Source organism: Epinephelus moara, chromosome 1, assembly GCF_006386435.1.
Source record: "Epinephelus moara isolate mb chromosome 1, YSFRI_EMoa_1.0, whole genome shotgun sequence".
Taxonomy (NCBI): domain Eukaryota; kingdom Metazoa; phylum Chordata; class Actinopteri; order Perciformes; family Serranidae; genus Epinephelus; species Epinephelus moara.
The window spans coordinates 46,657,001-46,679,494 of record NC_065506.1 but is presented as its reverse complement, the minus strand read 5'-3'; the positions used below and the strand labels follow the sequence as shown (position 1 = coordinate 46,679,494).

The 22,494-nt window shown below is 42.0% G+C and overlaps 1 protein-coding gene and 1 long non-coding RNA gene across 6 annotated transcripts in view; one reads left to right on the top strand and one right to left on the bottom strand.

Annotated features, from left to right (window-relative positions):
* Positions 1-22,494, top strand: part of LOC126395578 (uncharacterized) — a 280,183-nt gene that overhangs the window by 17,010 nt on the left and 240,679 nt on the right. The gene's annotated exons all lie outside the window — the stretch shown is intronic.
* The window catches only part of lrrk1 (leucine-rich repeat kinase 1), a 122,484-nt gene that overhangs the window by 40,052 nt on the left and 59,938 nt on the right, over positions 1-22,494 (bottom strand). For all 4 annotated transcript variants that reach the window (XM_050052229.1, XM_050052245.1, XM_050052238.1 and 1 more), the window contains 8 exons: positions 20,139-20,298; positions 19,717-19,895; positions 19,490-19,587; positions 17,933-18,104; positions 17,669-17,838; positions 16,986-17,125; positions 13,851-14,136; positions 3,821-3,990 (listed from right to left, as the gene is read on the bottom strand). In XM_050052229.1, the coding sequence (XP_049908186.1) occupies positions 3,821-3,990; positions 13,851-14,136; positions 16,986-17,125; positions 17,669-17,838; positions 17,933-18,104; positions 19,490-19,587; positions 19,717-19,895; positions 20,139-20,298 (1,375 nt within the window). The remainder of the gene's footprint in view (positions 1-3,820; positions 3,991-13,850; positions 14,137-16,985; positions 17,126-17,668; positions 17,839-17,932; positions 18,105-19,489; positions 19,588-19,716; positions 19,896-20,138; positions 20,299-22,494) is intronic.

Here is a 22,494-nt window from a genome sequence, read left to right as displayed (position 1 = left end):
CATTAGAAAGTGTCCCATTTATCTTGCAAGTGTACTCTTCTTCAACGTTTGCTTTACTTCCTGGATTTTTCCCACATGGAAATTCTGACCAATCAAGAGCAGCTTTCTCACACAAGGCATTTGATCTGGTCCTCTTGTAAATGCTGCCGTGAGAACATGAATCAACTCTAGGCAATTATACAACTTTGGAACAACATGAGTCCCTGATTCAGACCAAAGCAGGTGAACTCTGCCTCTGTATGTGCTGCAGGCTCTAATCTGTCATATGACAGGAGCAAAGGAGGACTTCGGGTCACGTAATATAAAGAGTGACAAAATCCGCAGATTTGGTGGACAGGACTCTGACCTGAGGGGACCGGAGTTTGTGTATCATGTGAAACCAAAAGTCAAAGTTAAGTTATGTTTTGTAATATACTTAATGTGACGTTATGTTATGTACTCTGGCACTTTATATTAACTATGAAACACGATGACACCCAACCATGATTCTTTTCCTAAAGTTGGGTGTACACTGTACGATTATTATTATTTCTGACCCGATTTTTGAGCCGCACGACCCAGTTTAGAGTTGTGTTTGAGATATTGTATTTATGAGAATGAGATGGATACAAGGTCACAGTCACCTTGACCTTTAACCCTTGACCGTTGAACACCAAAATCTAATCAGTTCATCCTCAAATCCAAGTCAACCTTTGTGCCAAATTTGAAGACATTCCCTCAAGATGTTTTAAAGATCACGAGAATGAGAAAGACAACATCAAAAAAAAAAAAAAAACCCAAAACTGAGCAGTTTATTGTTGTGCCAAATTTGAAGAAAGTCCCTTGAAGCGTTCCTGAGATATCATGTTTAATAGGATGGGACACGTATTTACGGATGGACAGATGGACGCCCTGAAAACATAAAGCCTCTGGCCACAGCTATCGACAGAGCTGAGGCATAAAGACTTCTAACTGCCTCAGGGCTTTCAAAAGAGTCTTTATTGAAAATTGTCAATAGCCAGAATGGTCCGCAGGGGCTGATGGACTCTTTTATTGTCTATTTTACACGAACAGTGAGAGCACTCAGTTGTACGGACAAACAACATTTTTTAAATGAGCTCACATCATTCAATGTACGCCCAGCTTAACCCTGTAAAACCCACTGTTGCAAATTTACAACATCACTTTTAACAATTCTAAAAAAAGGCCTGCAAATGTTTTTTTTTTTTCTCAAGACCACATTTATATAGTTAATGGGTCCTATTGTTTGTCCTCACAATGCTATTGGATAGAAGAAGTGTTTATAGGTCTGGTCATCTGGCCATGAACTCACTCTACCTGCAAACTTCCCGTTGAGCTCATCTCCTTTTTTTGCATGACTGGATTTGTCAGGATTAAAATAAGTAAAATTCCTTAAATATTTTTTTTGTTTTTATTACAATGTCTAGAACATGTACATATTTAGTTATTTTGGAAAACATTCATCAAATTTGATTTATAGCTTGTTATGTCTATGTTGTAATTCTACAACGTTGGGTCAGTGTGGTAGTCAAAATAGCCTGTGCTCCTTACACATTACATAAGGTCACTGCACTTCTCACATGGTCACAAATTGAAAAAAAAAGTAGTAGAAATTTAAAGTATTAGATGATTCATTGTAACGAAGCTCTAAATGTGCTTTTCTGTTAAATTTTTACTTAGTTTAGCTTAGACCATAATTAAACACATGAATAAATTGTATGGGGTATTTGAAACTCCAGCATCTATAGCAGTATTTGAAACTCCCTGTATCTTTGTAGTTTTTTGTTTGTTTTTTAACTTCTAAATGATCCTGAGCTATTTTTCTCAGTGTTGCCCAAGCAGCAGTTTGTAGCATTAGGAGATAGAAAAACAGGTTCTGAATGTTCTGGATTTGTTGGGGGGATGCCTGTTGCATTGTTCAGGGACAGGTGCGAATGGTCTTGAATGTGAACCTGTAAGTGCTCTGGGGGGATGCATGTGTTCCTTTAGTGATTCAGTAACATCTAAAGAACTGCTTTGCCCATCGCTACACCAAAGTGTAACAACATCAGCTGGTTCAAACTAACTGATGAACAGAGGCTAATACAAAAGTGGTAAAGTGAGCTCAGCAGTGTGACATCATGTGGTATATAATATATATTTAAACAAGAGTTTAAACTGGAGAAGGATCTGTGGCATGAAAACAAAAAAGGCTGTTTGTAACTTTAGAGTAAATAACACCAGAAGTCCTGAAGTCAGTGAAGATGTGACGGGCTGGACAGAAACCAGAGGATCTGTAACCTCTGTGATGGTGATGACGATGATGATGATGGTGTGGGACATGAGTTTCATATTCAGTTTGAATGTCAGAATGAAGCTTAATGACTTCCAGAGAAAGGTATTAGCCAAAGTATTATTTGAACCGTCCATCTAAAGTCATCTGTTAACTGGGTGTTTTGTCTAAAGAACGTTCTTCCTCTGTTTGAGTAACATTGGTTGTACTTTGGCCACGCCGTGTGCCATCCTTCTGTTATTGTATGTAATGTGATATGGTCTTGAAAATGAAAATAAGAAACTGAATGTATTTGCCATCATCCAAAGGTTTTTATCACCTTAATTGGGATCAGTGGACCAACAGTATCTCTTTAGCCCATGAATTTAACGATCCAATGCCTGTTGCATTGTTCAGGGACAGGTGCGAATGGTCTTGAATGTGAACCTGTAAGTGCTCTGGGGGGATGCATGTGTTCCTTTTAGTATGATAAGCAGAGAGCATAATAGGCCAGCCAGACAGTATTGTTTGAATGTAGTAAACCACATTGAAAGTGACGGAGGAAAAAGTTTTGTAAATATATTTTTTTCCAATATTTTTATTTATAAATGCTTATTCATAAAACTATGATTGTTGTGTGATTATTACTCATGATATATACTGTTATGGGGCTAAGTAAGCAATCAACCCTGCAAATGAATACTTAAATGTTCTGTATATCTGTTCAGACAAAGTGAGTACAAACACAGAAGTTCTGCTCCCAACTATGCCCAACGTTGCAAATTTACAACATTTCCCTAAAAACTTACTAAAATGTAAAAAATTTGAAAACTCTTTGATTTCTACATCAGAGGCCTCCTAAAACAATATCTGAGAGGTCAAAAAAAAATTGCTAATTTTTTTCTATATCTGGGTCTTACAGGGTTAACCCTGACCTAACCGGTACGAGCACTAATTTGTAAAGATACAGCATTTCACTGCATAAAACAATGAAATGTTGTGTAAAGTGTGTGAATGTTAAAAATAATTTGGTCAGGCAGTGAGGGTGGAAAATTCACGGATTCGGAACGTTTATTATCAGCAGGCAGCGTACAAAACATTCAGCTGCTCACTTTTAGAAAGTGTTCCCTGGTTAAAATGACAAACTTCACCATCAGCTTTTATCATATCAGCTGTCACTGGGATAATGTTAACTCAGTGAGTAACTTGAAAACAGGCCAAAATTAAACTTCCAACAGAGTGATGCGTCGTCTCACAGGTGGATTGTGTCACTTTATTTTTAGGAGCCACTTTCTCAGTCTTTCCTTTGTGTCATATCAACAATCAGAGCCTGAAAACTTGATGAGGACATCCTGAGTAAATATTATCAGTACAGGCTGTATTAAAAATTGTAGTGGTTTTTTAATACTGGCTTTTGTGTGAATGCTTCCTCGTGAGCTTTATCAAGTCAGAAATCCTTGATTGCATTTAGCAGAGACACCAGATGTCCATTAGCAGCTTTTCAAAATATCAGCTTTAAAAGCCCCGTTAAACAATTTCATTAATAAGTAGAAGATTACGCCTCCGTACCTGTGTCACTGCTGATGGTCTGCTGTCGACACTTCTTAAAGTGAAAGCGCTTGATGGCCACTGGCTGCTCACGGTATCGAGCTCGGTAGATGATGGTCCCGCTGCCCCCCTGGCCGAGGATGTTATTCTCCTCCTCAGAGTACTCCAGCTGGGCCCTCTCCAAAAACAGCCTAACACACACAGGCAAGAAAAGACACAAAGCAATGATTAGTCAGGTTGGAAACAAACCTCCAGGTTTGCCAAACTCAATTAGAAGAGAAAACAAAGTGAACAGTAAAATAATTACCCTGAGGTGTCAGTGTGAGCGCCCATCTCACTTTATAGGCCTATTTTCTGCTTCAGCTCTGATAACTAACTGTACTTAGTCTGTAGTGTTTTGCAGTTTTCTTGTGCAGTGAGGGAATACTAGAAACATTCCAGGTGGGCTCACTTTCAGTTTGATCCCAGGTTAAAACTTTTATGTTCTCCACAGCCTTTGACTGAACCTCAAGTCCTGCACTTGACCTTGATCTGTGTTACTGTGTTTTCTATCCAGCGATCTATTTTCATTCGCTTATCTGGGGCCAAGTCGTGGGGACAGCAGGCCAAGCAAAGCACCCCAGATATCCCTCTCCCCAGCAACACTTTCCAGCTCCTTCTGGGGAACCCTAAGCCCGCAGGAGATATGTAATCTCTCCAGCGTGTTCTGGGTCTACCCCAGGGCCTCCTATCAGTCAGACACTTCCAGAGCACCTCTAACGGGAGGCACCCAGGAGGGGTGCCCCTCCCGACCCCTTTCTACACGAAGTAGCAGCAGCTCTACTCCGAGCTCCCTCCAGATGTTCAAGCTCCTTACCCTGTCTGTCAGGCTGAGCCAGACACCCCACAGATGAAATTAATTTCAGCTGCTTGTATCTGCAATCTTATTCTTTCGGTCACTACCCAGAGCTCATGACCATAGGTGAGGGTTGGGACGTAGATGGACCAGATGGATTGAAAGCTTCACCTTCTGGCTCAGCTTCCTCTTCGCGACGATGGGCCGTCGAAACAGCTGCATCAAGACTCCCTAAGGGACGCGGTCATAAGCCTTCTCCAAGTCCACCAAGCACATGTAGACTAGATGGGCAAACTCCCATGACCCTTCCAGCAGCCTGGCAAAGGTAAAGAGTTGGTCCACTGTTCCAAGACCAGGACAGAAGCTGTAGTGCTCCTCCTGAATCTGAGGTTCGACAATTGGAATCAACTTTCCCAGGGAGGCTGAGCAGTGTGATACCCCGATAATTGGAGCACACCCTCTGGTCCCTTTTTTCTGTGTTTTTATCTTTTATTTTCTTTAATAGAAGGTTTCTATTGTCTGATTGTCTTTTCGTGATCACACACATGCGCTTTCATAAAAATCCAGTTAGAACATCAAACAATATGCATAAATCTCCCTTCAAGAAAGACATCTGGGAAAACAATGACTATGCGAAATCCTCTGGTAAATGGTTGGACTAAAATGAATTAATAATGGCGACAAAACAACTGTATTGACAGTATTAACATCAGCATTAGTTTAAAACTAAGCTGGACAAACTCTCACACTCATTCTGTTGAGGACATTTGTCAACACATGCACCACAAAGACTCAGAATACCACAGCTCCTAACTTCAACCAGCATGTTGTCTTTTGGTCACATCTGAGAAACAAAACCTCTCTTCCACCATCTTCCCTGCAGGCTGACAATAGAGCTGCATCCCATAGACCAGACCAGCAAAACAGTGTACTGTGCAAAACATCAAGCCTGCACTTTCCTGGGCGAAGGAAAACCGAAAATTGTAAAGATGTCGATGCAATTTGACAGTGTTTGTCACTGAACCTGAGTGTTCCTGATACCTTAATAAAAGAGGGCTAGTAGCCGTCCTGTCCTGTCAGTGTTCCCCCATCTAATTGGATCAACGACCCCACACAGTGGCTGGATATTGCCCATCAGGAGATCGATATGTGTTTGATTGAATCACCAGGTATCGTAAGGCTAATCCCTAGTTCATTTTACAGGATTTTAGCCCTTATTTTCTGCACACCAACACTTTTTGGAGCCTGAGATCAGAGGCAAGTCGGCACTCAAGCGCTTTACACTGCATGCTCTCATCTACGCAACATTAATCGTCTTCGCCCGTCATTTACACCTCACAGCGCCCCTATCCTCAATCACTCTGGTTACATCCCGTATTGATTATTGCAATTCTGTCGTCTTTGGTCTCCCTCTCTTGTGTCTTCATAAACTCCAGTTGTTCCAGAATTCAGCCGCCCATGTCATTACCAGAATCCCCTCCATAGATCATATATCACTCCTTCTCCTGCAGCTTCACTGGCTTCCTGTTAAATATTGCATTGATTTCAAGATTCTGCTTCTCACCTTTACGGCCCTTAACCACCTCTGGAACTGTCTCCCCCATGACATTTGCAGTATTGACTCCCTTTCCACTTTCAAATCCAGTCTGAAAACACACCTTTTCAAGCTGGCATATTCGGTCTGATTTAATGGAGACACACATAATCAAGACATACACTAAAGATGACGTTATGATGATGATTCTATACCTAATTTTCATAATAATGATTTTTGTCTCTATTTTATTAACCTATTGTACATTACTGTATTGTTTGATTTTATGATCTATGGATACATTTCTGCTTTTTTTTAAAAAAGAACCTGAGTTCTGTAAGGTGTCCTTGAGTGCTTTGACAGGCGCCTTTTAATAAAATGCATTATCATTATTACATGTGAACTGTTCACCGATGCATCGCAGACACTCCCCAGATATCCAGCATGCTGAACATCTGGACCAGATGGGGACTTTGTTGGCGTGCTACAGCCAGTAAGAGCACAAGACACGGGTTAAGGACAGAAACCGTGCTACAGTGCTTTCCAAGGTGTGTGTGTGTGTGTGAGAGGGAGACAGACAGTGATAAAGAGAGAAGAAAGAGTAGGTGAAAGGTGGACTATTATATGCAATGCTTTTTTCAGTTATTAGCCTGATAACTTACTCTACTTTGTCCCTTTTGATTTTAATATTTTCTGGTAAGCACGTGCCAAACCTCGGGTTATAGATCACATCACCATCACATGACGTACTGATCAGGGATTCCTCCTGGTGAAAGATCTTGTAGTGTGTGATGCCATGTCGCCACATCAGCTTCAAGACCCCCACTTACAAGACAGCATGTTGAGTAGTGTGAACAATACAGCGATCTGATCACTTTATAAAGTTGTATAGTGTGAATTTAGCTCAAGTGTTGTTGGTAAATGACCAACCTGCTGATACCTAACCTATCTAGGCTGAGACATAGCTGGAGACAGTCTGATGCGGCTACACTGTGTGGCTGTTAAGTTCCTGCAGCAGTCTCCCACTCAACATGCTCTCTATCAGTTGTTACTGACAGTGAATATTCACGTTTCTTGCCTCAAAGTTCAGTGTGGAGGTCTCGGTTTTTAACCTAGATGTTCTCTTTCTTTCACGTTCCCGTTATGTGACAGCACCATTCTTTCCCCCAAAAGGGGGCGCGGCATTAGTGATTGGCTCTTGATGAAGCAATGCCATCTAGTCCATCCCATCATCCTACGCTCACTGTCCTTTGATGTGCTGCTTTGACCACACTGACAACATAAACCAATCAAGATGGTGACTTGAATGAGCTCCAGCCCTCCAGTCTGAATGGTGACAGTTTAACGTTAACTCAGGAAATGGTTTCCTGAAAGGCCAAACAACCGAGGGAACATTACAGCAGCACTCTGAGCTGACATTTGCTTCTAATTACTGAATCTTTTCAGTTGTCTGAATCATCCAATGATCCAGAGCAGGGAGCTCCCGAGCTCATCTTCAGCACCGTATTGAGATGATCTGTATCTTTGTCTCCATCAGCAGACGGAGTTTGCTCAGTTATCACAGAGATTAATGTGTTGCTGATTCAGTTGTCAACTCTATGAGTCTAATAAACAGATTATGAGTTACAACTATTTCATTCGACATTCAACAAGGTTTCTGTCAACAGTTTGACCATTGTTTTAAATCTGTGTTTTAAATCAGTGAGTAATGTCTTTTTAAAAGTGCTTCCAGGATGTTGCAATCGCAACAAATGACGTAAATTCAACCAATCCCTATGAATTCTGCACAACCTTGCAATTTTGTCCGACCACCGCAACGTTTACACAAATTTGACTAATTCTAATAGTTCCCTGCGAGTGTCACCAATCATAGCAGTCCCCGGTCACAAAGTCATCAAACTCACGTCCTTGTTTCTGGTTGTGAAGATGCAGAAATGTGCGACACAAATGTCTCACAACCAACAAAAATTACTGCTAAAGAGTGTACAAGGCGACTCCCTGATGTTCTGCACAAAAGCGAGGGTAAACTGTTTTGCTTTGTGTGCACTGTTGTGGTGGAACACAAATGACACTGATTGATAAACAGTTTCTACCGCAAAACAAAAACCAGAGGATGACTAAAACACGTGGACAACAGACAAGATAAATCACCATGACAGAGGCTGCTGCATTCAGATCAACTGCACATGCTGAAAGCATCAAGTTGAGTTAGATTAAATATGCAGGATAGTGGTAATATGAGTATGGTATAAATCACAAACTCAAAACAGTGCTGTTTTATTCCCACTAAAACAACTTTTTTTGTTTTCAATTTCCACTCACTCCCAACATGCACTGCATTCTTTTGGAGAAGTTGCAGTGAAATGAAGCATTTTCAGTCACAACAATCCAAATTAAAGCCCATGAAATCCCGACAGGACTGATTTAACTGCATGTAATCCTAGTAATACTATTTATGCACATTTCCATAGTAAACACGTGATTATTCAAACATCTCCCTCTGGTAGGGCTGCAGTGGTATGAGATTTTCACAGTACAATACCCGTCTCAGAAAATATTGCAGTTTCACGGTATCACAGTAATTAAGAAATTATTTTCTTATCAGTAAGATTGACCCTTAAAGGAATGAAAACAGACGTGTTATTGTTGATTGAACAAACGTTTCATTACTATAACTGAACCTTGAAACCATTTTGTTAATGGAAGTACATGTAAAAAGTCTACCCTAGAAAATAACTAAAATAAAGAAGAGATTAAACATCCAGTTGCATTTTTTCCCCAATATCACAGATAAGCAAATGCACACAGTATGATGACTTTCAAATTATATACCACAGTATACCCTGAAACCGGTATATTGCTGCAACCCTACCCTCTAGTCATGGTAGAAGCATGATAATACACTCTGAGGGGTCCCAATATTTAGAAATAAATAAACTGAAAGCAGAGCGATATGTTGAGGAGATCTTGTCCAACATTGTCTTGTATCATATCTAAGTTTCGGTGGTATCAAGGTATTACAGTATATCAGGGTACTTAGAAATCCTGAGGGTATAATTTAACAAAGATGCTTCACTTTCTATTAAACTGATATGGAGATGCTGTATTGTGGCGATGTAGTACACAGCACACGCCACAAGAGGTCAGTCTCTACAGGTGGCACAGACAGCTAAGCTCAGGAAGATGCTGACTGTGAGAGGTGGGGATAACGTTACAGAACTGGTACAAAGCTGGCCAGCAACGGCAAAGAGAGGCAGCGAGCAAAACAGCATATTGTCACATCTAACTTTGTGGATTCAGGGTTTATTTTGACCAAACCAGAGCTGGTGATTGTTGGAACATTAGAAAGACTAAGCAAGACGGTTTTGGTGAATTTTATTTGGTTTCTATTGAGTTTAAATGAAGTGTGTTTTACCATGAATTTAAAGGCATTTGAGTCTCAGTTTGATAAGACAGAAACTTAAATTTAGAAGTGTATGACTCTGTTTCCTGTTTAAGAAGGAGAGCAGGTGTCCAGATTTTTTTCCTTTTTGACATTTAAGCTCAGGGAGCTAACAAAACATACCTTTACATTATTACACGAATATCTTCATATACTGTATACCCTGGTGAAATGTCAGGAAGGTATAAAGGTATGCCAAACAGATACTGCCCAAGCCTAATCATATCTTAGTGTCACATGCTCACCCCCAGTTTTGAGCTAGATATAGGAGGTGGACAACCCAGACTGTCGGCTGTAACATTTTAATAAAAGGCCAATACTGGCCAAAGCCTTGCCCCACCCTAATGTGTGCACACTTAAGCCTGCATCCAGCTGTTACAGCTGATGATGTTAGCTGGTGGCATTCATGTTTATACCAACATCCATCCTCCATTCTTTAAGAGCTCGAGCACAATTGTACTAATATTTGGAGCGGCTGTTTAAATGTTGCAGCAAACATTTCCATGGGTCTGTGCTGTTTTATAGAGATATCCTTGCGCAACTCTCTGCCCACACAGACACACAGACACACACACACACACACACAGACACACACACACACACACACACACATAAACACAGTGTGTAGGACACAGAGACGTATATGAATATTTATTCTAATAGCTGACAGAGTGGCGGTTACCCTTGAGCCCTGATGATACATCAACACTCGCTGTCACTGGCGACAAATAGCCCTGATGATACATCAACACTCGCTGTCACTGGCGACAAATCAGCTGGAACTCATTATAGAGCCGAAGCCCTGGAGAGCAGCTGACTGTCACTGTGTGTGTGTGTGTGTGTGTGTGTGTGTGTGTGTGTGTGTGTGTGTGTGTGTGTGTGTAGTAATTACTTGGCATGTGCTGTGTGAATCACCCAGCTCCAGTGGAAGGACTGCCTCACTCTGAAGTCCAGTGAGTAGCTGTGAAAATCCTCCACAGACTGGAGACATGAGCGTCACATCTGCCATCAAAGGAAAATACTAAAACACATTTCCTCCTCTTTCTAAAATAAATCCCTGATGGTCTGAGCGAGTGCTGCAGGGAGTCTGTGGAAGATATATCTAATTCAAGACATATTCTATATGATAATCAGTTTTGGGGTCTTACTCAAAGCAGTTCCTCACACTACTTGTTACGTTATTGAGATGCACTGCCACGTACTTGCAAGTAAACAATAACATAATGTTAAACCTTACACAAAACAAGGATCAGGAGAATCAAGACGGCACTGCTGTAGGCTACGACTGCCTCAAATTGAAACTATATCGATCAACACGTTTAAAAGTCATCTGAACAACATTTAACAAAACAAAAAAAAACACTCCAGTTGCTCACTCACCAAACCACAGATTTATAGCTGACTAGTCCATCTTATTTCATATATTCATCACTAAAGCAGTGGTTATACCTCTTGATGTAAAGATCCTCAAATCATTGTTAAGATGAAAACACACCAGCACCGCGCACATCAAGTGCCGCCCCTTGCACACACTGGATGCATCTCGCTGCAGCTCGTCAATAGACAACCACACAAAGTTATTACAACCTTTACTGAAAGATTTGTACTTCCTCCTCCTGTGCATCAGCTTAAAATCATGTGTGGAGAGCCCCTCATTAAAGTTGATTTCCCACCTGAAGAGCCGATCTCCAGAGCTGTGACTCACCAGCCAATATCTTTTTGGCCATTGTCTTTATAATGACGGGACTGGGGGTCGTTTAGCTCAGGATATTTCTTAACCTCTACAACTCTCTCCTCATCCATTCTTCGTGACACACGAGACACAGCAACAGCTACAGAGTTCTCATTATGCATCAGTGGTGAGGAGAGGAGTCGAGCTGCCACAGGAGCAGAGAAAGAGCTCCTATGGAAGCTAGTATGTACGAGCAGAGAGCAAGAGGGGGGAAATGCATTCACGTCCAGGGATGGTGAGGCCGGAAGTAGGAGAGTGGCATAAAGTGTTGCGGGGCGTTCAGGAGCGCTGACGTGTGTCTAGCTGCTGCCAGTGTGGGATTGTACCCTGAAAATAATAGGGGCGTATTTTCTGACACGTGACATTCGCAGCAAGTGTGTTTTGGCCTTTAAACAAACCGCTCCTCCTCAGAGTCAGCACAGACTGCCAAGACTGAAGAGCCTCTTTACTGGTGCACTGGTGGATGGTGTCACTGACTTGATGAATTTTTTTCTATCTGTCCGGTATGCAGATAACTGAGAACTTATGTAACACACGTAATGGCGCAATTGTTTGATTAGTTAGGGCAATGTGATTACAGGATTTAGAACAGTAGCACTTTATATTAGGGCTGCAACTAACGATTATTTTCATTGTCGACTAATCTGTTGATTATTTCTTCGATCAGTCTGTCTCTCCCAAACCCCAAAATTACGTCATCTAATGTCTTGTTTCGTACTCACGCTAAAGGGTTTTAGTTCACTGTCATGGGAGAGTGTGTAAAGCTGCCAATATCTGAACGTAAGAAGCTGCAATAAGAGTATTTTGGGTACTTTTATAGTACTTTTCTATGAAAAATGACTCAAACCGATTAGTCGACTACTAAAATAGTCACTAGCCATGTTTCCATCAGCCTGTTTAGATGCGCATCTAGAAGTATCGCATCGGAAAATAATTATGATGGAAACACCAAAATTCAAATTAAAATCCCCTGATTCGCACAAACTAAAATACGCTCGCTTTAGCCGGGTTTTGGTTGATTCGAAAAAATGTTGATTCGCAAAACGGGGGATGGAAACAGTTATGTTCGAATTAAGTCTGACGCAGCGCACCTCTCTCCATGGTGATATCCACACTCCGGGTCGGGAAGGCGGTAATGCATTTACAAGCTGGTTGCCAACCGCCAGAAAACGTAGAAGAAGAAGAATGCGAGACTTGTTTTGTTTCCGGTTCTGCGGAAAACTCGCGCGAGTTCGTAGTTTTCACCAAAGTCCGTACATTTGATGGAAACACACAGGATTCGTATTTCTTTTAATGCACATTTCCCAATGATTCGAATCACTTTTAGTCGATTAGTCATCGATTAGTGGACTAATCGTTGCAGCCCTACTTCACATTAATGGGTTACTGACAAATATAATGTGATCATAGTAACTATTTGCACCCAACAGTGATAATAACAATTCTTTATACTTATACAATACTATTTTTTTTCTCATGTCAAAATAATCAAAAGGCAATCAGTGTGTGTCCAACATTATTTTTCAAGACAAAGTCCAACAGTCCTGGATTCCAAAAAGATTAACAACATTAGATTCCCTTACAGAAAAGAGACGATCTAAAGACTTCAAAAAACTAAGCAAAGAGTATCATTTTAAAAACTCCATTATGAAGTCACTTTGAACATAACATTAGAAATAAAACAGACTTTGATGATCCAATACTGAGAATATTTATCGATGACTACAAGAATGTTTTAAAAAAGGGTGCTATCTCTTCACTCCCCGCACTACTGAATATATTTTAAAAATGGGAGAGCGAAGGAAGCTTTTCAATATCAAATGAGGACTGGCTGGATGTGTGCACATTTCAGTGGAAATGCAGTAACTCGGCTGTGTGGCGTGAGTTCGGGTGGAAATGTTTTATTCGGGTTTTTTTATCACATCAAAGCAGAAAGCACATTTTACTGGAGTGGACGCTGAATGTTGGAGACAGTGTGGGTTTTATGAAGCCAATCTCTGGCATGTATTCCGGGAGTGTCCAGTGATGAGGCCTTTCTGGACGGAATTTCATAAAGCACTAAAAATGATGCTTCACACTGATCTGCTCTGCAATTTTCCACATTATTTTTAGGATGCGCTGATTTTATGGCAAAGTGTTCTGACAAATATGTGTTCGGTATTTTGATATCTGCATGCAAGAAAGCTCTCACAAGGTGCTGGCGGCTTCCCGAGCTCTGAGCCGGGCTACAACAGCAATGAAATAAAAGTTTCAAACTGGAGCCACAGTACTGCTGCACACTCAGAGGAGGTTTGGCTATTGACTGTTGAAGTCCTGAAGTCCTAAAGAGATGCTCTGGGTCACAGTCATGTTTATAAAGTATGAGCTGATACTCGGCCTGTGTGTACAGCTGTATCGATGAAAAAACAGACGCTGTTCTGTCAGATGAGTGTGTCTGAAACGTGTCTGTTATAATAACTGGAGCCTGGCCAGTATCAGTGTGTAAAATGAAATGGTGAGAGAGGTTACCGTGCAGGGAAGTCAGTCATAAAGAGTTCTGGGACCAGCTCCTGGAGGCTGACCGGCTGCTCAGGGTGTAGAGGACAGATGATGTACTCCTTCTCCACTGCGGCCAGCACACAGTCCTCCATGTTAAAGTAATGAACCCCTTCTCTTCCTCCCCGGTCATCTGCTCCACGTGCTTCTGTCTGTTCGACCTGGCCGGACTGCTTCTGTTGGCCCAGTGAGGAGCAGAGGGGACAGGGTGCGTACTGCTCTATGAGGAGACTCCCATCACTCTCACTGGCTGTCAAGGCTACAAGAGAGGACAGAGAGACATGAGACATGGACATGATCATCTGTTCATTGGTCTTCTATAATGTGAGTAACTGTTTCAAATACATCTGTTAAATGTCCGCTGTTTATTTAAAAGTCATTTTCACTCCTGGAATGCTGGCAGTGCCACATATTATGTACCTATGTCTAAATATATGTATCACATCACATCCAGCCATCCACTGGGCAATGGACAAGAGATCATGCACACTAGGCTATGCTCCCATAAATATTTAACTGATTTACCACCAAGGTGAGGTTTCAATCGTCACGCTCTTCATCAGATGATTGATCAGACTGATGAAGAGCATGAAGCACGAAATGTCACCTTGGTAGTAGTACAATAAACATTTATGGGGGCAAAGTCTAGTACGTGAACATCCAGATATATATGTTCCTACACTGCAGTTTGTGCGCTGCAGCAGGGTCTGACTCGCCCAACAGTGGGCAGTGAAGTTTGTGACTGGGATATAAACATAGTGGGTACAATCAGCACTGACATGTTTGGATATTCTTGACCTCCACATATGCTTCGGTGTCTGTTTGGCATTGTTGTGCACAGTACAGAACGACACATCATGCACGACTGCCTTCAGTGCAAAGCCTCTTTGATGAGTCTGTCAGCAAGAACGTAATAAATACTCTGAGAAAATGTGCAGCAGCTGCAAAATATTGTAAACAAACAATTGCAAAAGTAAACTGTAAAGTTATTTCACAACCACTGCCTTTAGACTGGCATCAGAAATAGTGATGTGCGGTGTGATTCCTCTTACAGTTCCACTGCCTTCATGTTGACACGTAAATGTATTGGACGTTTCGAACCTTTTAAGTTTTGAGACATTTCACAAAATATGGTGTCAATTTCACTGCGACAGTCAGTTTGTACATGCATGTTTGACAGCTAGTGCTGCCCGCCCCCCATTTAGGCCATGTAAGCTTCTCTGAGGGCAAGTAGCACTGCAGACGTTGTAGAAACTTCCTCAGCCTTGTGCTGCATTCTTGTGATGTCAGAAAAATCTGAAAAATGAGTTCCCCGTCATTGTTCATGGCTTACCAGATCTGTGTCCTTTGGTCTTCGTTATCAATTTGTTGTTTAAATGCTCTGAGTAATAAAATACAACATTTCGTCTTTGTAGCGTCAGTGTTCACTTCATCAACACACTGAACTTGGAAGAACAACTGTTTGAGGAGCACATGAATGCACCATTGGCCTTGGCTGGTGGAGGTCTAGACCTGAGTCTGATTTAAACGGTCCTCGTTCGTTTACAGACATCCTACTGTGTAGATTTTACACAATCACCTCACAAACCAGTACAACAACCACTTTACTGTGTCATCCATTAATGCAGCAGCTCCTCAGGAGCACCATCCTCCTCTACATCTGTGGCTTCTGGTTCCTCTACCTACAGCCCAGGGTTGTTTCAGTGTCTGCAGCTCGCAGGTAAACAAGAAAAGCAGTGAATTACCATCTCGATTTGTTTGTGTCTTCCTCCGACTCCAGTCAATTTGTTTTTCAGACACAACATGACATCTAGCAGGCCGCTGACTGCTCTAATGCTATTTATGGAATATAACTTTTTTTCGTCAGGTATTCCAAACATCAGGGTGAGAATGGATACAAAATAATGTTTCATGGTGTACAATAAAACATCCAGCTTTTCCCCATGCTTGTATGTATCTAGGCCATGTAAGCCCAACAGAAATATGATCTGACTGCATCAATCTGTCGTTCATCCTGGGCATGCAGAACACATCCCACCTCGAGAGAACGCTTCACTCAGTCTCGTTCAATAAGTGCAGCTGCTCGGCTGTCTGAACCGGAGTCTGATTCAATCGAATCTCATTCACTCACAGGCAGTGTGAGTGGGAGGAGGACACTTAAGAGAGAGACTTTCAAAAAGATTCATTTGTTCATTTTTGACCATCACTAATCAGATCATTACAGCAGGAATGTTGGCCGAACACTCAAACCCTGAACTAAAAAAAAAAAAGTCATGGGTGATTCCTACGGTATCAGTTATCCACAGCAGCTTTATACTGCCCTGCCGCTCACACTGCTGCTGTCTTCTTCCACTTCTGTCCCCTAATAGATCAAGTTGTGAATAGAGAGGGGCCACTGGTTCTGAACGTAGTGTTCAACATGAAAAACCTCAGCCCATACAACCTGAGAGATCTTTATGAGATTAGGCTACTGTAGCTTGTTTTGGTTTGAGTTGCAGAGTGTTGGAGATATCAGTCGTAGAGACGTCTGCCTTCTCTAGATGCCACTCGGCTTGTGATGCTCAAAACTATACATTTAAAAAACTCAACAGCAATGTCTCTTTACAGAAATCATGACCCGGCTCCTAAAATTAATCCACAGAACTTTGTTGTGAGCAGTTTCATGTAGGAACTATTTTCTTTCTACTGCTCATGGACGAGAGGTTTGTGCTCGTGACAGCATGAGACATCAACATTAACGGCGTCCTCCTTGACTGAGCTATAACATAAGCTTGCTTAATGGTGCAAGGTGAGCTAGCAGTGGATGCAGGCCTCCTTCTGTGTGGTGATACACTTAGCAGACATCCCTACAGCCGATATCTCCAACACTCAGCAACTCACACCAAAATATCTAGATTTTTGATTTTTGGAGTGAACTGTAGCTTTAAATATCTAAATAAAATACAGAGTGATATCAGCAAAGCTACAGATTAAAGTAGGAAACATCTGCTAAAAGACAAAAGTACCAAGACTAAGAATCTGATCAAGTATTGGGAGCTGAAAGTCGTCACTCAGCAGCTGTTAGCAGTTAGAAGTTGTGTCCACATAAACAAGGAGAGCTGCACTGACCAGGGAACCATTGCTCAATCAGAGAGTTGACGTTGTCTGTGATGAAAGCCATGGCTGAGAAATCTCTCATCTCTGACTGGCAGATGATCTTTATGCCTCCACTCTTCTTCCTCTTCCAGTTCACATCTGACGACTCCACGCTGCAGAGACACAAACACACGTCACCATCTCATAATTTACTGTGTTCATGGAAGCTTAAGTGGAGCACAAGGAACAGCAGGAACCTCTGAGGCACTTCAACTTTCTTTTAGTCTTCCTTTTTAGTTTACTTTGGATTTTCTAAATCATTCTTTTCTGAAGCCAGGGTATTTCTTTAATTCTCTGCAGTGGGAGCACCACATATTCATGACGCATGATGAGATGCTGAACGTCTATTCTGTGCTGAGTGCTTCACATTTGTCATTTTCTTTTTGAGCGCCAAGGGTTGAAAGCTGGTAAAAAACCAGAGGAACCCACCCACTTCCTGTGAACCTGTATGCCCCTGACGTTCACTGAACACTAGCTCCAACCTGTTATTTGCCTTCACTGGTTTTTGATTTAAGTCTGCTTGTCCTGATTCAGAAGTGGCTCCTCTCTAAAGCTCTGACACTAGTAAAGCTACACACTCTTAACTTTCTCACACTCTACACTCCCTCACTGTCTCATTTAATTACTGCCCGCATCATTGTAGCCCCATCTCTGACCTGAGGTAACCTCCATCGAAAGTGACCAGCAGCCCCTCCTTCCAGTATATCGTCTGGCTGCGTCGGACTCTGAAGGTGCTGCAGCGGTTCCTCTGCTGGGTTCCAGCGAAGCTGTAGATCACAGAGTTCCTGTTGCGCTGCGTCCTGGCGTTTCTTTTGGGCTCAAACGACTGCACAAACACAACATTCAGAGCCATGAATGTAAAAAAGCTTGAAGTGTATAAGTACAATAAGTGAAGGATGAGAATCTGCTGGTTTCAGTACCTGCAGGTCCATCTCTGTGAGGCTGATTAGCATCCTGGCAATGAAACGCTCCCAAAATCCAGCAGGAACAAAGCTCATCTTGACAAGGCGCTGCAGGGTGTTGTTGGTCTGCTGACGGAAGCAGTGGATGTCCATGGCCGGCTTGGGGGGGAGGAGGTGGGGCAGCAGATAGCTACACCAAGAGGAAAGGAAAAATAAAGAACACATTTAAAAGTAGAAAATGAATAAAGAAACTTCAGGGATGTCTGCTGCTCGGCACTAGTGCCAGGACTTGCTTCACATTAGCGATTACCAGCTCCAGTACCTGGAATTTAGTATCAATGCCCAAGGCTACCTTTGTTCAGTACTTTACCTTTTCTGTAATAATAAACATTTAATTTCTGAACAAGCCGCAGGGGTGGATAGTAGACAAAACTGCCATTCTGCTCCGCTGCTATTTTATGATCACACATAGATCTTCTGTCTCTGCATCGTGTAGTGGTGATACTAGACCGTTACTAAAATAATATACTAAAGAAAATAGACCCAATTTCAAAAGAAGATCGGCGCTACATCTGAATTTAAACCCGGCAGCTCTAGCGGAGCTCCTTTGCCAGCCTCAGAGCCCTCTGAATTGCTTCCAGGGTTCACATGCTTTCACCTCGTCTGTCACTTCCAAAAGAAACAACTGGTTTGAGCCAAAAAATGACGGTTTGTGCCTAATTCATCACACAGGAGACAAGACACAACTGCTTCCACTGGTAGAGTGATAGCTGTCTTCAAGGTAGCAGCCAGAGTGTTTTAGGTTGTTGCTTGGTGGAGAGTGACGTTAGTAATGCATTTTACGTCGGGTGCCGTGTGGTTGCTTTTGCTATTGCTTGCGGGCAGTTGCTGGGGTTTTAGTAGGTGTTTATATCATGATGAGGTGGTTACTCGGCAGTTGTTGTAATTTATAGGGCTCTTCAATCGGCACTTGTGGCCGCACCAAGTCAAACCATGCCACGTCAACTTGTGTTTCCATTATGAGTTGAAATGCACCAATTTTTTGCCAAGCCATGTGCGAGATGGGCCATTTGAGGAGTTGGGCCAACTTTGTGTGATGAAAAAAACAAACACTTGAGGCAAAATAACGGAGGGTTTTAGCCCCCGATCAGCCTGCTGCTTTTAACACTTTTTAAACACCTCAAAGTGGGTAACCCTGCTGTAATTGAGATGCACATCCCTGCTGCGCTGGGCTGATGCACCAAGTCCAATCGAGTAGAGTCAAGCCAGCACACGTATGTGGATAAACACTATTAGAGTGGTTGCCTGAGTGTTGCTAGGTTATTGCTGGTGTTTAGGCTGTTTGCTATGGTGACTCTGGTCGTTAGCTGCTAGATGGATGTGCAGGAGTTCTGCATCATTACCAGCGCTGCATATTTTGATGTAATAAATTGTGGGGAGCAAAAATACTGGCGCAAGCTATGCAGCAAAGAAAGGGAATCTTAGGATGGGAACTCTGCGATCATGGCGTTGTGCTGGGAGAGTAGTGTCATTTGTATCAACTGAGTATTAATAAGTATATAGACGACATGTTACCTGTTGTTTGCCACGGGAAGAGCGATCTCGAACTTGGCTAGAAACTGGAAGTACTGTTCCTCTGTCTGCTGGGTGAACCCTGTTCCAACCAACAGCATCTGCACATCAGACATCACAGACATCACCACAGGAAGTCAGTATCATCATTAACACTCAAAACAACTCACAAAGCCAAATTCTTTTTTCAGACGCTCTCTTCCATTTCTCCAGTTGTCTGAGAGTCTCACCCTGAGGTCTTCAGCTCGGATCACTCCGTTTCTGGCTACAGAGCGAGAGGACTTGAGATGCATGATCCTCTCCAGGCACTCTGACAGCCACACAGGACACAGGAAGTAGAGGGTGCACAGGCCATGGCTGGTGTCGGGGAAGTGCAGCAGGGTCCCCGTCTCTATCAGGAAGCTGATGGCTGGATGTGGTGCAGAAAAAAGAGGAGCCATAAGCCTGGTGTTCTGGTGTAGTCATGGACGTAATCCTATTAAGTAATCCTACATACGTAAAAGAATCACCTCACCGATCAGTCAGCCTCAAACAAATACTAGAAATACACTTTGGCTTTAATTAAGGAAATCATTCAAGGTAGTTTGAACAGTTTGACAAGTCAAACAAGTCATGTTCACAATCCAGTAGTTTGCTGAACAAGTCACAGTACCAGTCTGCAGGTCCTCGTAGTCTCTGATGTCACTTCCTGGGTTCTGTTCGATGACACTGTCCAGCTGGACATCAGTTAGGTATTGGACCTCTCCGTCAGCATCTCGCCTCTGCTTCTCAGCTATCACTGCTTCCTGAAGTGTCAGGTAGCTCCTGGGGATCTGGAGGAGGAGACAAGGGTACAAATCTGTTTGTGCTTTAGAATAACATGAGGAAGATATCAAGGTTAGTCTTTTTGACCAAACAGATCCAGGAACTAACTGTAGAACGACTGTGGAAGTTGCCAACTTAACTGAAGTTTAACGGTAGTTGCGTATGTGGTTGGTGTGAAATTATCATTAGCTCACTTTCCAAAGGCAAACTGTGAGACATATCTGAACGAATGATCACGTCAACTACTTTCTAACATTTTGCCAACAGTAATTAGACCCGACGATCGACAACAGATTGCCAAACTGTCCCTGACTCATCCTAAAACAACCCTTGAACCAACCATCATCCAGGCAAAGCTCTTGGACCAGCTGGTGCTACTCCCTGTGATTTGTCCTCTCTCTGAAGGTCTCATGTACCCACATGGATCTGTTTCCATGTGTCCCACGTACTATCTGGGAACAGCCTCTCACCCTCAGAGCCAGAGCACATGCCTGTCAATTTTTATGCAGATTTTAAAATACAGATCTGTGAGTTAACTTCAAAACTGTGGTGAAACTAAAAAAAAGAAAAGGTGATTCAGTTGTTGCCTAGCAACATTAAAAAAAGGCACAGCAAGCTGCAAAACATGCTCTATCTGATCAGGGCAGGCGTCATCAAAAAAAGGCAGCACCATGCACCTTGCACTCTGCAAGGTACAAAACGCGCTCTGACTGGGGCCTCACACTGTATGTACTGAGCACACACACACACTTAATGTATTTTGCTTCTACTCCACATTATGTTCTTATTTCATGAATCTGTTTCCAGCCTACACAGTAAAATCATCTGAATTTCCAGTGAGAGTTTTTGTTGGCGAAAAGCAGAATTGCTATAATTCTGGTTACTGTGGATATAACAGCTGCTGAATGAAAAAAAAACCCTACTCACTAGTTCACACAGATTGGTGATTTTCATATTTTCATGCTGCCGTATGAGGATGAGACATTTCTCACACATCTTATAAGCTTAATAAACTATTTGATAACATTTTAGATCATTTCACGAAAGCTTGTTTTTTAAGTGATACAACAGTTACATGCACACTAATATGTCACTCTTATTCCAAATATGACTATATTCTGAATTTGATGTGGGTCGTTTAATCCGTTTAAATTTTTCGATCAAGACATGAGGGATATTATTATTACCTGATATTATTCAGGTTTTAAGAGCATTCTTTGGACGTGTATACAGCCCCCTGCTTTTACATATTTTGATGTGGTAAAGGACATGTTAGGGCACATAATCGAAGTATGCATGGCTGCATGGAAACAGGAGTGTTTGTAGAATATTAATTTTCATTAGCCATATAAACAGGTTAGTAGGAACATTTCCTTTTCAGAATAAGGGCAAAACCAGAATATTTTGTGCATGTAAACATAGTCCGTGACTACATTAACATGCAGACTAATATTCTACTAACATTTTAATATGACAATATTCTGAATTTGAGTCATGTAGACACCATATTCCATCTAGATATCCTGAATTAGGCCTTTATACACACCTCCTTTTAAATATAATGAAAGACCTGGATTTCAATACGGGCAAATATTGCAACGCTGAACTTTTCAAGAAGGACTGAAAGAGGGAGGCTGTATATGCACGGTCCAAAACAAGTCGGAAAATACTGAAAATAATCCTATTTTGATGCAAAGAAGCAAAATGGCACAAGCAGCTCCAGTCGTTTTAACTGCCTATATCTTGGCGTAAAAAACATCATGTTAGGGCACGTTAATCAGAGTATGCACAGCTGCATGTAATAGAAGGATTTAGTGGAACATTGATTTTCATTAGCCATGTAAACGGCTTACTAGTAGGGCTGGCCCAAACATTAGTCAGCAAGATTTCAATGTTCACTTACACAAAGAAAAAAAACGAACAAATAAAAAAACATGAAACTCTATGAGGAGCTGCGCCTCGTCAAAATAAATCCAAACCTATATGACTGGACTATGTGGGACTTTAATTTGAAAGGACAGACGCAGGAAGTGTCCACGCTCAGCAGTCAGACAGGAGTCAGGTTAATTTCCAGGGCTGGTACCTGCGGTTATTCCACAGGCTAGTTAATAACATGTCGGGCAGGAAATCCAAAGTGTGGGATCATTTTGAGAAGGTGAAGGACGAACCCAAGGTGATATGTAAACTCATCTTCATTGGTCGAC